This window comes from Elephantulus edwardii, unplaced genomic scaffold, assembly GCF_000299155.1.
Source record: "Elephantulus edwardii isolate Elephantulus edwardi_28Jun2011 unplaced genomic scaffold, EleEdw1.0 scaffold00125, whole genome shotgun sequence".
Lineage (NCBI taxonomy): Eukaryota > Metazoa > Chordata > Mammalia > Macroscelidea > Macroscelididae > Elephantulus > Elephantulus edwardii.
In genome coordinates, this window is record NW_006399875.1 from 7,635,841 (window position 1) to 7,653,455 (window position 17,615).

The 17,615-nt window shown below is 41.9% G+C and overlaps 1 protein-coding gene across 2 annotated transcripts in view; it reads right to left on the reverse strand.

The window, feature by feature from the left end:
- CTNND2 (catenin (cadherin-associated protein), delta 2) overlaps positions 1 to 17,615 on the reverse strand; it is a 1,564,764-nt gene that overhangs the window by 248,904 nt on the left and 1,298,245 nt on the right. For both annotated transcript variants that reach the window (XM_006893173.1, XM_006893172.1), the window contains one exon: positions 3,743 to 3,860. In XM_006893173.1, the coding sequence (XP_006893235.1) occupies positions 3,743 to 3,860 (118 nt within the window). The remainder of the gene's footprint in view (positions 1 to 3,742; positions 3,861 to 17,615) is intronic.

Below are 17,615 nucleotides of genomic sequence, written 5' to 3' on the forward strand. Positions count from 1 at the left end.
AAAGTGTCTCCTTGGAGGCTAAGATTTTGAAACTCTGTCTCACATACTTTGGGCACGTGGCCAGGAGCGACCAGTCTTTGGAGAAGGATATCATGCTTGCAGGGGTGGACAGACAGCACAGAAGAGAAAGACCCTGAATGAGATGGATTGATATAGTAACTAGGGCAATGACGGTCGGTGTGTCAGAGTCAGTGAGACTGGCTCAGGATAGGGCAGGCTTCAGAGCTGCTGTACACAGGGTAGCTATAATTCACGGGCAACTTGACCGCACATAACAACATCATCATCATTGAGGCTAAAATTCACAACACTCAGGATAATTATATCAGATCACAAAGTGAAGAATGGCCTAGACAAGTTGATATATATTTTGGCAAAACATAGTTCAATCCAGAATACCAGCTTAGCAAGAGCCTCTGTCTGTGGTGTCACGTCTGAACATAAGCCATCTTAGCATCTTGCTCCAGGGAATTGCTACTCGACATCTTAAATACTCAAGATATCATGACAGAATGTTCTTAGAGATTTCATTTTCCTGAAAATTATCATGGGGATACAATCTAAAGTGGTCATTAACCTACTTTATAAAAGGGGCTGCTTCATTCATTATTATGTAATATTTAGTATTTGAAATTGGCTGAAGTTCACAGATGCACTCTTCATTAGATTGTTGTTGTTGTATACCATTGAGTCAGAGCCTACCCATAGTTGACTCTCCAGTGGGTTTTCTGAGGCTGTTAATTGCATGAGAGGAGACTGCCCATCCATCTCCCATTGAGGAGATGGTGGATTCAAACCCCATGCCTGTGGATTGCAGTGTAGTTTCTTACAAACAGTACGAGCAACTGGAGTAAACTCCTGTGCCAAAGCCTAGTGTCTCAGTAGATATGGACTGAATCCTAACCTTTGGGATCTGGGGTAGGCAAGGATCTCACAACCAAATAACATGATTTTTTTTTAAAAAAAAAGTCTCTCAGTAAATCTAATGTGGAGTAAAGTTTGCCAAGTATTGTGCAAAATCCTTCCCAAAGCCAATTCCTAAAGGATTAGAAGGAGTCACTCCTTGTTCTTCATCTGCCATTACAACTCAGTGGCATTCTTCCAGACTTCTAATTTCAATCTGCACTATGAAGTCAGGCTTATTTATCCAAGATGCACACCAACCAACCTCAACTACTGAACTATTGGTGGATTCAAACACCACAACATTCAGATTCAGAAGGGCTGTGATAAAGTGCAGCTGGGACCTAAACTAAGACCTAGCAGTATTCCTGGAGCACAATCAGAGTTAAGAGACCATAGGAATAAGGCTGGTTCTCAACCAGAATAGTTTTGCTCCTCAAAGCACATACAGAAATAGCTGAAGACAGTCTGTATCATCATCGATAAGAAGCAGCTCTCCTGGAATCTAGTGGGCAGAGGCCTGAGATGCTGATCAACATTCTACAATCCACAGAAAAACATCATACAACCAGAGATAACTGGCCCAAAATATCAACAAAGTCTTTTCTTTTCATTGTGGTTTCAGTGGAAGTTTACAGAAAAGTTATATTTTTCACTCATTCCTTATTGTATGCTTTCTTCCCTACCCCCGTTCACTTTTTGTTAAAAAAAATTCATTGTTGCATAATTTCCTCCCTCTGCCCCTCCACAGTCCAATTTGCTATGTGCCTCTTACTCTGGTCTGTTGCCATAAACAATGCTATTCTTAAGAAGCTCTGTGTTGAACTATGACACTGGTCACACGAATTACTTCAGATGCACTGGTAAAGTCTGTGCTTATAGTAGAGATTTTTAACATTAAAGTTTCCATTTATATAGACAGTAGATTAAAACTAATATTAAGACAAAGTAAAATGGCTCAATCACTGGAAAAGTCTACCTGATTCTATTTGGACTATGAACTAAGTATGAACAATGTCTCTTTGAGACATTGGAGGGAACATTCTGACAGACTCAATCACTTAGATGGTACCAGGCAGGCATTTTTAAATGGCATTTGAGACAACACATATTTAAAAAGTTAACTTATACGAAAAACTAAAGGAACCCCCACCCCCCCACACACAAAACAACCATAACAACTAAATAACCCAAACTCACTCCCATCCAATTGGAAGGGCCTCAATGATAATCTTCCAGCGGGTTTCCAGAGGGTATAAATTGCAAGGGAAGAAACTGCTATCCATGGAACTACTGGCGGATTCAAACACCACACCTCCCCGGGGACTGTAAAACCAGGGCTCCCCTAATATCCGGGTATTCCACTCTCAGGGGGCTTTAACATCTCCATTCCTTTCCCAGACTACAGAAGAGTAGGTAAAGTGATACACCAAAGTTCACACACTTCACCTGGAACTTCTGTGTTTTGTGTACCTTAATACATAAATAGGGAGCTCTGGTGGCCTAATGGCAAGAAGCTGTGCTGCAATCCCAAAGGCACATGGTTCGAATCCACCAGCTGCTCCACAGAAGAAAGATGGGCAATCTCCTCCCACGTGATTAACTGCCTCTGAAAATCCACTGTAGGGTAAGCTATGGGCTGGCTCCGACTCGATGGTACACCACCACCACAACAACAATAATAACAATATGTAAATAATTACTCATTACTAAGCAGGAGTGGTGTCTGCTTCCTAAATAACATGCCACCTGAAACTCTATGAACTTTGATAAATGTCGATAGGTGTTTAGGCGCTTCAGGCCTTTTGTTCATACGGTTGCTATGAGCTGTGTTCGACTCGAAGGCTATCAAAAATAACAACAATGGTTAAAAGCTGAGCTGCAGTCCCAAAGGCATGTGATTTGGGTCTACCAAATGCTCTGTGGGAGGATAGGAAATCTCTTCCCATGCAATTCACTACCTATGAAAACCACTGCAGGATTAGCTATAGGCCAGTTCCAACTCGATGGCAAATAACAACAGTAAAGGGATAGGAGCATTTGCTGTGGAGTACTAGGTTAGGATTGGGATCTTGGTCTCAAATAAATCGGTTGCATGTGAAGGAATTGGTCATAAAAGGTAAGTATTAGTTACTAGCTACTTACTACTAGCTTGGCTCTACAGTCAATATTCTTGGCACCAACAGCCAGGAAATTAAGACATATTGTGATGGGAAAGCCTGCTGTTAGGGACCTCTCCAAATTACTGAAGAGCAATGGTGTCTCTCTGGAGACTAAAGTGCACCTGATACAGGCCATGGTCTTTGTAATCACTTGTTATGCATTAGAGAATTGGACAATGACTAGGGAGGATAGAAGGAGAATTGATGCCTTTGCGCTGTGGTGCTGGAGAAGAGTATTGAATGTACCATGGACTGCCAAGAAAACAAACAGATTCATCGTAGAGAGGGTTAAACCAGGCTGCTCCTTGGAGGCAAGGATTCTGGGGCTTCACCTGACATACTCTGGACATGTTGTAAGGAGAGACAGGTCTTTGGAGAGGGACATCATGCTGGGTAGAGTGGAGGGACAGCGCAGGAGGGGAAGACCCTCTATGAGGTGTATTGATTCAATGACTGGGGTAATTGGGATGGGTGTGTCGGGACAGTGAGATTGGCACAGGACGGAGCAGAGTTTAGGGCTGTTGTACATAGGGTCGCAATGAGTCGTAAGCGACTCGATGGCATATAACGACAACAACAACAATAGCTACTAAGCTCGTGCTGTGTTGTTGTTGGCCAGTCTGGTCCCCTGGGCACCCCTCTTCTGGAAACTCCTCCAGGGAGGAAATGGTACACACCTTGCTATCGATCTCGCTGCTCCCGAGAGCAGACTGAACCACGTACAACAGGGCGTCTGTAAGTCCATCGCACTCCCGCATCCGTCGGCGGGCCTCCTCCCCGGCTGAACTCACGTTCCTGCAAAGTGAAAGGATGCATCAGCAGTCAGCAAGCAACCTTCAGAATTGTTACCAGAGACCCTTCTTCCAGGACCGCCCCTTCCCAGCTTTTTAAGGAAATGCTTTTCCCAAAGATTATTAAGAACACAGATGGCTTCAACAAATGCAAACCAGAAATGAGAAGCCACTGGTACCACCAATGAAACTCCAGAAACAGAAAGTATTATTCCTAACAAGAATATATTTGCAAGGCATTTAGATGGGGTTTGATTATTTTATGTTGGTTTGCATGCAAGACTTGTGTACACTGGGCTTCATTCATGTACACTATGTTTCATACATTCCTTCATTCACATTGTGGTCATGCCCCTATACTGCGTTTTAGAAAATAATTCACCACTGATCTGTGCCCACTGTCACCCCATCTTCAGGCTCTTTCTCTGCCCACCAAACCCTGTGGCCTCATGATTTCCCTTCCTTTTCACAATGAGACCCCTGTTTCCCTCCCCTTCTCCTTTGGGATTTTTATCCACAATTTACTAGTTATCCTTCTATTATAATCATGGTCTTACACAGTACTTGTCCTTACAAGCGTGAGTTAGTTCACTCAGCATAACGCTCTCCAGTCTTTCCCATGTTGTATAATATTTCACCAAATGTCCATCAACATATGAATGGACTGTGAATTTATAGTACATTCACACAATGCAATACTATGTGGCATTCATGCGCAAAGAGTTCATAAAACATAGATGGTTTTGAAAAATACCTCCTAGACATGCTAAGCCTCAGGTCTCCCTAAAGCAACTCACAAAGTAGAGAATGCAGCCTTCCTCATAAGAACGCAATTCCAAGGCGTGTGGATGGATTCCACAGATAAATCCCAGAATGGGACGCCACAACAACTTGTCAAGGAAAGAAGACAAGATTCCATAGGAGAAGACAGTTTTAATACACACGACTAGTTCAAATTATGACATACAAATTTGTGGAGCATTCCATATTTTTAAAATCCTTATCAGAGACTGTTCTAAATCTGAGCATTCAAATTAAGGCACACTAGGAAGAAGGATTGGCCATCCACTTCTGAAATAACAGGTCTCCGAAACCCCTATGTACAGTAGAGCACATTTAGAGTAAACTAGCAGATATGGTCACTGAGGCTGAGCCCTCAAATACAGATCAGGTTGGCTCAGGATACAGCAGAGTTCAGAGCTATTGCTTATTGGGTTGCTATGAGTCGCCAGCGACTCGACAGCACATCACAACGACACAGGGCTGGCCTCAGCAGTTATCTGTGGCTTACTGTTGCCATCATCTGGTGAGGGGATTGCACAGGAAACAGTTATGGCTTACCATTTTGGGGATGTGTCTTGGGATGTAGGAACCCTGGTGGTGCTAAGTGAAGGCTGCAAGTTCGAATCTACCAGGCAACTCCATGGGAGAAAGATGGGCAGCTTCCTCCCGAAAAGATACACAGGCTTGGAAACTGGGTGGGGCTCTCTGCGAGTCAGAACTGCATGGCGATGGGTTTAGTTTTGTGGTCTTTCTCTCTGATGCAGGTCTTGAGCTAGAGAATGCTGGGTTCCTAAATCAGGTCTTCAGCTGTCCTGTCATCACTGAGAATGGGAGACCTGCAGAAGGTCTTTAAGGTTTCCTCATTTACAATCGACTGGGGAATCAGAAGCCCTTTGCTTCAAAGGATCCTTCTTCTTTGAGAAGTTAGAAAGCCTTTTCAAAGAGAACGTTTGCAACTTACTGAACTAATTTACAGATCTGAAATTTTGACTGCATCAAAAATCGACTTGCCCTTTGGCCCAGCCAGAGGTAGACTGCTAGGAATTTACTAGAAGGGCATACTTAGATATTTTCTTGAGTGTGTGGGAGAGAAAACGACTTTGGTTTCTATTTTTATCATTTTTTAAATTGTGTGTGGAATGTTCACGGCAGCTCTGATGGTTGTGTCTCAAGCTCTCTGCTGTCCTGACACAGGCTGATCTAAAGGCCGCAAGAAGGAGCCTGTTTTAAGGGCAAACACGCCTGGCAAGAGGTCCCTAACAGCAGACTTTCCCATGGCAATGCGCCTTTTAATTTCCTGGCCACTGGTGCCAAGAGTGTTGACTGTGGAGCCGAGCAAGTAGAGGTATCTTTTAGTCCTCCTAAAGAGAAGAGATTTGTCCTGGAAAGGGTTAAACCAGGTGGCTCCTTGGAGGCAAGGATTCTGAGGCTCCGTCTAACATACTTTGGACATGTTGTGAGGAGAGACCGGTCCTTAGAGAGGGACATCATGCTTGGGAGGGTGGAGGGACAGCGCAGGAGAGGAAGGCCCTCTATGAGGTGGATTGATTCAGTGACTGGGATAATTGGGATGGGAGTGTCAGAGACAGTGCGATTGGCACAGGACAGAGCAGAGTTTAGGGCTGTTGTATATAGGGTCGCTATGAGTCGCAGGCGACTCGACGGCACATAACAACAACAACAACAAAGAGAAGAGAGAATCCCAGTACCAGATGAATCACTGGGCTCCTTTCTGTTACTCCTCCACCTGAAAGTAACTTCCTCCTTTGCTTGTGATACACTAGGATTTGGTGGCAGTGGACAATTCCTTTGGGGACTGACTTCATGGACAACACAGCTTAGAGAAGAGAGTGGAAGAGGGTTAATGGAAGGTGGGAAGGGGTTGAAGAAATTGAGAGAATAAATGGAGAGGGTGACCGAAAAAAGAGAGAACCGTCTCAAAACCTCATCAGGAGAATCTTTTCGATCACAAATCGCTTAACTTCACTCAGAGTCTCAGGCTTTGCTAGTTTTATAAGAGGGCAGAGAATGTGCATTTCAAGAAAGCTCTTTCCCAACTGCTACAACAGGTAAGCGACAGACTTCTAAACCAAATCCACTCCTGTCTAGTTAATTTTTATTCAAATATCTCCATAGGGTTGAGTGGAACTGCTCTGTGGAGCTCCTAGGTGGTGATAATGACAGATGTGGACAGCCACATTCTGTTTCCTCTGAGCACAGATGGTGGACTCAAACCATCAACCTTTCAGTCGCAGCTGTGCGCTTAACCTTAGGGCTCCCGATGCCAGGCAGATGCACCAGGCAAAAGTAATGATGCCGGAACCATCACGAGGGAATGCTGAATGCAATGAATCTTTACTACAACATTGCTACAACATGGCCATGCAGTTGCACTTAATTCTGTTTTACAGGTGAGTGAATTGAAGTTCAAAGAGGTTGTCTGAAGCAACAATGCTAGTGAGTACTGAAGCGGGAACCAGGCTCTCTGTGAGAGGGGGAATAGCAATACTTCAGATGGGAGGTAGCACCGTAGATGATTTCCATATTTAGAAATGGAAATAAAATAAAACAGATTTAATTCTAAAATGTTACAAAGCATAAAGGTGTTCTTTGATCTCTCAAAAGTGCTCCAGATGATGTTTGAGGAGGACTGAGCAGCATTTTAATGCAACATTGAGAAAGGTTATTCGATTCAAATGAGCATCTTTGGCATTTGCTCATCTTACTGCTCTGGAAGAGTAAACTAAATCCCCCAGTTCCTAAGGTAGTAAAAGTAGGTAAATATTGATGGCATTTTTAGGTGAAGTGCTACAATTTCCACCCTGGGGTGGCTAACCTTCCCTTCTCATCCCTGGGGAGAGAAGGAATGAACTTTCTGCTACAAAAACACAGCATAAAGAGGCATAGCATCATTTAAAACTAGATGGTCGGGCTGTGTACAACAACATTTTAAGACCACAGCTCCATGAAATGATTTGTACTACACTGAGCTCTGATGCCATTTGAATAAAAGTTTTGCTACAAATTCAAGTCCGATAGAAGTCCCTTGTTTGACATGCCACTGTGAAATATTTTTTCCCCAATCTGTGGCTTCCCTTTTTACTCTGTTGGAGAAGTTTTGGGATGTGCATAGGGATTTGATTCTTAGAAGGTACCATTCATCTATTTTATCTACTCCTGGTTATAGATTTTTCAGGATGCTTGGAAGACTGTTTATGTTGTGGATTAGAACTTCTAGAGTTCTTCCAAGCTTTCTTTAATTAAGTTTATAGTCCTTGGTTTTAGTCCTAGGTCCATGATCCACCTTGAGTTGGGTTTTTGTGTATGAAGTGAGATGTGGATCTTTGCTTGAGTTTTCTACAGATAGTTTTCCACTTTTGGCAACATCATTTGTTAAAAAGGCTGTTGTTTCTCCTCTTAACTGATTTCACCTCCTTGTAAAAAATCAGTTGACAATAGGTAGACAGGCTGATTTCTGGATTCTTAATTCTATTCCATTGATCAATGCGTCTGTCATTGTAACAGTACCACACTGTCTTGACCATCATGACAGTGTAATAGGATTTGAAATCAGGGATTGAGATGCCCCCTACCTTGTTTCTCTTTTTAAGGAGTGCTTTGCTTATTCAGGGCCTCTTTCCATTCTAAATGAAATTGGAGATTGCCTTTTCCATCTCATTGAAGAATGGAATTGGTATTTGTATTGGGATTTCAAGATAAAGTATCATCATACCCCAATAAGAATAGCAAAATTTAACAGAAGAGCAAACAACAAATGCTAGCAAGCTTGCGGAGAAACTGAACCTTTATTCACTGTTGGTGGGAGTGTAAAATGGTGTAACAACTGTGGAATGCAGTATGGTGCTTTCTTAAAAGATTGCAAATAGAAATACCATTTGACCCAGCAATTCCACTCCTGGGAATATAACCTAAAAACCCCCATAACTGCCACCCAAACAGATATATGCACACCTATGTTTATTGTGGCTTTGTTCACAATAGCAAAAAGTTGGAAACAACCCAAGTGCCCATCAACAAACAAATGGATAGAGAAGTTCCGGTGTATTCACATAATGGAATACTATGCTGCATTGAAAACAAGGAACTCATGAAATATTACACAAAATGGGTAACCCTGGAGGACATTATTCTGAGTGAAGTATCTCAGTCACAAAAAGACAAATATTGCATAGTGCCACTGTTATAAAAGAGGACTGACATTGGGGATGGAGGGAGACGGAGAAAGAGGGGACAAAATACTGCATTGAAACAGATGAGGGAGATAACTGTTTAAAAGGGATATATTATTAAGTATTATTGTCATGACAGGAGTCCAGAACGAAGGCTGCACAGTGGAGTGGGCTTGGTGGGAGGGACTGTATAACAATGAAAGAATTTTTCTTTTACTTTTCAAAGAGAAGAGCGAATTGGGGGAGAGGGGTGGGAAGGGAGAAAAGTGCAACAATGAATGAATGGAAATCCAAAGTCTCTGTAAACCTTCATTAAAATTAATTTTAAAAAATTCAAGTCAGATCTCACTGGCCAGAAAGATAGATAATAATGTGGTGTTGTTTCTAAATCTGGACTCTAGCATTTCCAAAGAAAGAATCATGGCACTTAGCCTTGAAAGAACTTCTGGGATGGCTGTGGACGATCTCACGTGAAAGAGCCTCCATCCCCTCCCCTGACTGTTAGGGCCTCAACGTTCTCTTTGAGTGTCCTTACGACCGGAGTGGGCCACCTCCTGATTTATGAAGAAGCTGCTTAATGACCAGTCACATTTTAATTGGGAATCAATGAATGGGCAGAGAGCTAACTGATAGGAAACAAAAGCAAATCGCAAGTCTGTTGACATTATAAGTGTTCCACATTAATCTTGGTATTTTATTAAATTCTAGTATAACCTCCCCTAAATTAAGTTATTAATTGGAAAACAAATGTGTTCACTGTCTTTCACATTAAGATGCATAAGACACTGAGATATGAGAAAGACGAATAGGTAGAGATTTCAGGAGGTGAGAGAAAGTAACCCCCACATATACATATGGAGAGACAGACAGATGCATGCAGAGTGATATACAGACATACATACAAGGGAGGAAGACAGGGACAGATAGACAGACACACATATACTCATACATAGAAAGACACACACAAACACAAATATTTACATACCAGTACACATACACAAACAAGTACAGACAGAGAGAAAGACACACACACACACACACACACACACCTGTGACCAAAGAACAGGAGGAAGTTTTTACAGGGTCTGCAGACACAATAAGATATACTCTATGCAAAGTCATTTGGACTGTATGTATCACAACTAATTGTGGCTAACCTTGAACGGAACAGGAATCCCAGAACACTTGATCGTGCCTTATATGAAACCTGTATTGAACCAGGAGGCAGTCATCAGAACAAAGCAAGGAAACACTGCATGGTTCAAAATCTGAAAAGAAGTGCATCAGATGCATCCTGTCGCCATACCTTTTTAATATGTTTGCAGAACAGATCATTCAAGAGGCTGGACTTTATGAGGAGGAATGTGGCATCAGGATTAGGGAAAGACTTTTCAACAGCCTGTGTTATGCAGATGATAAAACCTTGATGAAACTGAGTAGGACCTGAAACATTTGCTGCAGAGGGTAAAGGATGTAATATTCAATATGGATTGAAGTTCAACATCACACAAATGAAGACTCTCACTACTGGGACAATTGGCAGCGTCTTGATAGATGGAGAAGGAACTGAGGTTGTTAACAGCTGGTTCAATTCCATAATCAAAACCCTTGGCACCAGCAGTCAGGGAATCAAAAGATGAATTGCATTAGGAAAATCTACTGTCAGGAACCTCTCCAGAGAACCGAGAAGCAATCATGCCAGCCTAGAGATTAGGGTGTGCCTCAGCCAGGCCATGGTCTTTGCGATTACTTGTTATGTATCAGAGAGCTAGACAATGACCAAGGATGACAGAAGGAGAATTGATGGCTTTGAGTTGTAAGGATGGAGAAGAGGACTGAACACACTGTGGACTGCCAGGAGGACTAACAGGTCTGTCCTGGAACAGATGAAACCAAGCTTGGAGGCAGTAATTTTGAGGCTCCATCTCACATACTTTGGGCATGTAGCCTGGAGAGACCAGTACTTGGAGAAGGACATTATGCTTGGAAGGGTTGAGAGACAGTGCAGGAGAGGAAGACCCTGGATGAGATGGATTGATACAATAACTGGGATAATGACAGTAGGTGTGTCAGAGACAGTGAGATTGTCTCAGTATAGAGGAAGGCTCAGAGCTATTGTGCACAGGGTCACTATGAGTTCTAGTCTTTTTTGATGGCACATAATGACAACAACAACATATACTCTGGTGACCTAGTGGTAAGAAGCTGTGCTGTAATCCTAAAGGCACAGAGTTCTAATCTACACTATACCAACTGGGCTCCCTTATCATATTAACAGCACATGACAAAGATATATTTAAATAGCATATGCAGGTTTTCTCCACATTTCCTTTCAGTGAGGAAGGTCCATTTTTTTGGGATGTAACTTACTAATAATTCTATTTTTACTTTTTTCTTAAAAACTAAATAGCACAAAATGTGCAACAATGAATAAATGGGGAAAAATAAAATGGAAAGACTATGCTATAAAAATATATATGTTGCATTAAAAATTAATAAAAAGAATAAAAAATAAATAGCACATACAGTTTTTAAAAAGTATCATGACTTTAGCACAGCTCAGAGTTTGATTTCTATATGATGATTTACATATTTATAATGAAACTTGACTGCACACACATACACACTAACCTTCTGTGTTGATTACTGAACAATTAGCCTGAATCATAATCCCACATGAGTGTTTTGAATCAATGTCAAATTCATAACGTTATGTCCCACTGCTGTATTTAACTAATTTTCTCCACATCCTGAGGGAGATGCTTTCTATGTCCACTCAAACATTTCTGCTGCAAATTTCTTGAATAAAAACAATATTAAAATACACACTTGAAAAGAAAACGTAAAAAAAAGAACATAGATGTAGACAAAACAATCTTGACTGAAATTCCAGTTGATGTGGCAATTGAAACTGTCTATTTAAGTGGATTCTAAAATATTTCTATCTGATGGATAAAATATGAAACAATTTCTTTTTATATCTTCCAATTAAAAAGACCAATCTTCTTTATTCAAATTCAGCTCATTACAAGACTTTTATTTCCCTTGTCTTGTGTGCCGGCTGACATCTAATTTCTCAGAGCCTCCTGCATGCACTGTGTTTATTTCAAACAAATTCAACATATTTTAATCTCATGGGGCCCAAAGTGGAAGCCGTACAATATGTTCAACTGAATGACTATAATATTTTACATGGCTGACACATTTCTTTTTCAGGTAAGAGACCAGATCACAGAGCACACTGAGGGATGTGAGATCTTGGGAACCGTTCCATTTATGATACCCTAGTCCACAAAGTATTATGCTGCTAATCCCAAGGCCTTACTTCTCTCATGGTTGGAACTCACTAGTGTCTCATAGTAAGAGTCAGATGGGCACTTTCCTCCCATGAGATCGACAGTCTCAGAAACCCAATGGAGGGTCACCTATGAGTTAAATCCAACTCCCTGGCAATGAGTTTGAGCACTAGGATCTGTGGTTGGGCAATGGTTAAAATATTTCTGTATCAAGGGAGCTCTGGTGGCCTAGTGGCAAGAAGCTGCACAGCAATCCCAGAGGTATGTGGTTCGAATCCACCAGATGCTCTGCTGGAGACGGAGGGGCAATTTCCTCCTGTAACAGTCAGATCCGATTTGAGCAAACACACACACAAAAAAATTTTTTTTAAAAAACTGTATCATGATTCAAGAGCAAATCACCTAAAGATGTGGGACTAGGAAAAAGAGAAAGAGTGCTTCCCACAGTGGGGTAACAAGACTTGAGGGGAGCAAGACTTGTGGTGACAAGACTTGAGGGAGAGTGGAGCAAGACCTTGGTGAGAGCAAGACCCTGGTGGTGGAGAGACTGGGGCATTGGTGAGGAGAAACTGGCAAGAGGATCCCTTAGATAAAGGTGACAGTTAAAGGATTTTTGCTGTTCTTGCCAGATGCTTGAAAGAGAAGCAGACTTATAACTGCTTTGAGGCAAGCTTTTTCAGGATGATTTGGATTTGACTGATGAACTGAAACCAGAGCCTGGACTAACTGAGGACGTGTGGCTTAGAACTTGGGCTAAAACCTAGAATTGTGTTGGGTGATATTCTTTGCCTCTCTCACTTTCCAACTTATTTGCCTAATAAACCTCATTCTCAGTACCGTAACTGTGAGTCCGTAAGTCAACAATGAACACACAAATCTCTTGCTGCTGCATGAGGCTGGGCTATGGGCTCTTTATCTGTTTTCTAATCAGGGGCATTGAGGGGCTGTGCTCTTCTCACTACATCTGGCCCTTTCAGAGAGATACTCATGGCCTGTGACTCCATGTGTTGTTTGCTGCTTTTTTTTGGACATACAATCAGTATACAGATGAAAACGTGACCTTCTGTAAGTATCCAATACAAGTTGGTGGTACTGTGCTGTTATGGATTACCTTGTGTCCCATAAAAATATCTGTAAATATTATAATCTTCATCCCTATGCATGTAATGTTGTTTGGTAATAGGTTTTAGGTCAGATCATACCAGAGTCAGGTTGGTTCTGAATCTAAACACTTGTTAGTTTAAAGAGCAGAGTTGGGGGGGGGGTCAGGTATCGTGCGAAGGTTGCTTACCAGCCAAAGAATCTGGGGATACCTGGGACTACTCATAAGGAAGGAATCAGCATAAACGACACCTAATTTGGACCTGTAGCCTTGCAGACTATGAGAAAATGTATTTCTGTTTCATAAAGTTCCCCACTTGTAAACAATGAATGGCCGCAGTGACAGCAGACCCAGACACGAGCCTCCAGCTTCCCCACTGGACTGAAATGGAGGAGGGCAGTCCTTGTCTGGCCCCCTGTTTGAGTTATATCTGCATTCCATACTTTGTAAGTATTCTCTGTTTAATAAAGAATTTGACTGCAGGCTTCCTAGGTGTGGTTTGCATCCTGAAACAACCAACATCATCTTTGATGTTTCAGGGCAGCCTCTATCGGTGAAGAAAGAAAAGCATTTGAAGGCAGTAGGAGCTACGGAGAGTGAACTTGACTTGTCTGAGATACAAGCATTCTTGGAAGCACTCACCATGTATCTACGCTGGAGGCAACTGCTCTACTTTTCTGGACAGAAGCCATTAAAGTATCTCTCAGTATTACTAAAGATTCCTTCACTTCCAGGTCTGAACGAGTCTTCAGGTTCTACTGAGTTAGTTTCTCTTTCTGTCATCTCTATTATCTCTGCTTCTCTTCCACTGACCTGTGTCCCCTAGGCTTTACAATCTGACATTGGGGTCATCTTATACCAGGCGTACCCCACCCCTTGAAGCCTGGGCTTAGATATGCTGACTTGATCACTTTCTTGCCGCAGGTCTGCCTTTCTACACTATGTAAGGCTCACTGGACACCTTGGTCTCAGTTCTCAATTTCTAATCAGCAGAGTTCATGACCCGGATATCTGTAGAAGCTGGGCTGGCTCTTGGGACCACATACCATGGCTAGTAGGTGGAAATAGAAGCCTACTGAAGATAGCAGAGCTGATGTGGTTTTCAGAAATACAGATAGTCCTGAGGCCAAGAACCATGTATACTGCAGCCTTCATCTCAGCCCAGCGGATCAAGATGAATGAGGCAGAATCCACCAGAGCACAGACCAGGGGCCAGGAACCTATCAACCTATTATGGATTCCTACAGCTTCCATCACAAAACACTACAGTGAATGATTTTAAAGCATGAATGTAAATTAATGTGTTCCACTATTAACCAAAAGGTTGATAATTCAAGTCCATCCAAAGTTTAGGGAGTCAGTGAGTTTAAATGAATGGTGGTCAAACATTTAGAGAAGAAATAGCAACATTGTTGACACAATGTGAAGGATGGAACCAATTTCCTGACTGCAGGTGTCAAGAGTATTGATTGTGGGTCTAAGCAAGATGAAATTATTAACAACCTCAATCTCTTCTCCATCTATCATGATGATACATACTCTACATGTAAAAATTATCGAATGGATGCATGTTTTAGTTTATATTTTTAACAAAAAGAAAAGAGAGAGACACATAGAGAAAAATACGTTCCTCTAGAGATTTGGCTTCTTGATGATCTAGTTGGTAACGTTTCCCAGCAGCTAATCTGTGCTTATCACCAAATACAAACCAAACCCACTGTCAACCGAGCTCCATCAGCCTCACATCTAGAAGAATCACCTTTACAACTGGATGAAAATACAAACACCTGAACCGAATCCTGCTTCAATCCCTGGGCCCCAGTGTTTCTCCGGGTGATGTTCATTTGCTCTAAGCCTTGAGAACCACTCACTTATCCCACAGGAGCCCTGGTGGCATTGTGAGTAAAGCATCTGGCTGCCATCTAGAAGGTTGGCAGTTCAAATCTATTAGCCCCTCCTCCGAGAGAGACTAAGGAACCAGTTTTTATAATGATTTATGCCTGTGACGCTCTCAGAACAGATCTACTCAGTTCTTAGCCCACAGTAGGAGATTATACATATTTTACAGAGTTGTTTATTAAATAAACATAAAGCCATATGTTGTAGATTGAATTGCGTCCTTCCCAAATATGTGTTTGGATCCTAACACAGCTGTTGATATAATCTAAAATAACACAATCACTTTCTATACTGAGTGAAATTTAATATAATACAGTGAAAACAAGCAAATCAATCAGTTGAGTTTTCAGTAGCACAGGGTGGATCCTAACTGTGATCACCTCTTAAATTACAGAAAACGCAAACTCAATGCTGCTGAGTAGGAACTGAGTCACAGCTGACCCTGCAGTGGAAGGGGACTGCTGAGCATTCTCCCTTGGAGCCATCGTTGTTGTTATGTGCTATTGAGTCAACTACTACTCACAGCAACCGTATGAACAATAGCCCTCCACCCTGTCCTATCCTGAACCAGTCTCACCGTCTCTGACATACCTGCCCCCATTGCCACAGTCATTGCATCAATCCATCTCATCTAGAGTCTTCTCCTCCTGTACTGATCCCTCCACCCTTCCAAGATTAACGCCTTTCTCCAAGGACTGGTCCCTGCTGGCCATGGGCCCAAAGTATGTGAAACAGAGCTTCAAAATCCTTGCTTCCAAGGAGTACATTGGTGTCACACTCTCTAGGACATACCTATTTGTTCTCTTGGCAGTCTATGATACGTTCAGTACTCTTCTCCAGCACCAAAATCTCAAAGCATCAATTTGTCTTCTATTTTCCTTAGTCATTGTCCAGCTCTCAGATGCATAGCAAGTGATTGAAGACCATGGCCTGGATCAGGTACACCTTAGTCTCTAGACTGACATCACTGGTCTGGAGCATTCTGGAGAGGTCTTTGATAGCAGAGTCTCTTAAACTTATCTGTTGATTTCCTGACTGCTGGTGTCAAGAGTATTGATTGTGGGTCTAAGCAAGATGAAATTATTAACAACCTCAATCTCTTCTCCATCTGTCATGATGATACCAAATGTCTCAATGATGAGAATCTCAACGATGAGAATCTTTGTTTTCTTGCTGTTGAGTTTCAATCCATACTGAAGACTCTAGTCCTTGACATTCTGCTTCAAGTCCTCTTTGGTTTTGGCAATCAAGGTTGTGTCATCTGCATAAGGCAGGTTGGAGTCAGTAGTGAATTCACACAACCAGAAAAGTATCAACTTTGGGTGAGTAGTGTGAAACTCCCTATCGACTATGCCGTCAGAACTCATCAGAGCTCCCTGAGGCTAAGGAACACTCAAGGTGAGCAACAAGGGATTCATCCACAGTCAAAACCCCGTGTTAGTCCATCAGCCTCCAGAAACGTGATAAACTGTACCCACTCGTGGTGTTTTTGTTAAAAGGGGACTAGAAAACTAAGACAGAGTGGTACAGCTTCTAGATTTAGAAAGGCACCTGTCACGTAGACTAAAGGCTCTGCTTGGCTGGTGTCTGCAGACTCAACACAACCTTCCAGAATTCCTTGTTAATATTAACAGTAAAAGATTTTTATTTTTTAATGGTCATAGATTCCTAAGAGGTGGCCTGTGAAAAGCCGAATTTGTGAGGGGAACAACACATTCAATTTGTGAGGGGAAAAATTGAAGTGGAACATAAACATGGACAGGCTTAATTTTTTTGACCATGTCAGGAACTAATGAAATTAGATGCTTTTCCAAAATTATCTAATCTGAGTAAGCATGGGAATGGAAAGTTGTATCAACGAAGTTCTGCATACAGCTCCCACAAAGAGCTGTTCATTTCTACTTTAGGTGTGTGTATGAGGGGGGTAGGGGGAGGAAGGGAAATAATGGGCAAAGTTCAACAGGGACTTAAAAAGCTGAGGTGATAATAGGCCCAGAGCAATGGGAGTTAATGACATAAAATCCAATGTATAGGAATGACTGCACAAACCATGAAGTTCATGAACAAAAGACAATGTATATGAAGGATTATATGCAAACCAATAAAAAACTGTAAAAAGCAAACCAACCCCCTCTCCCTACTGTTTTGAAAAGATCTATGTATCAATGCAGGTACAGCTCTGGAGTGAGAGAAACATTCTAGGTTTGGGGAGACATGAGAGTCCCTATCTCTTCCTCTTATTTCCCCTTTTCTGTTTGTCTCTCTTGTTCCGCACTGAATACAAAGAGTCATCAGCAGATGAGCATAGGATTCTTGGCAGGGTTCCTTCTCTCTCAAGGAGTGGGTTTTACCTAAAGCTGATTTTAGAACACTGGAGACATTTCTCAATATCCTACTTGTTTTACTTAAGGACATATTGAATTCTTTCATAAGTCTTTATCTATGTCTCCAAAGTACTGAAGAGCAATGGTGTCACTCTGGAGATTAAG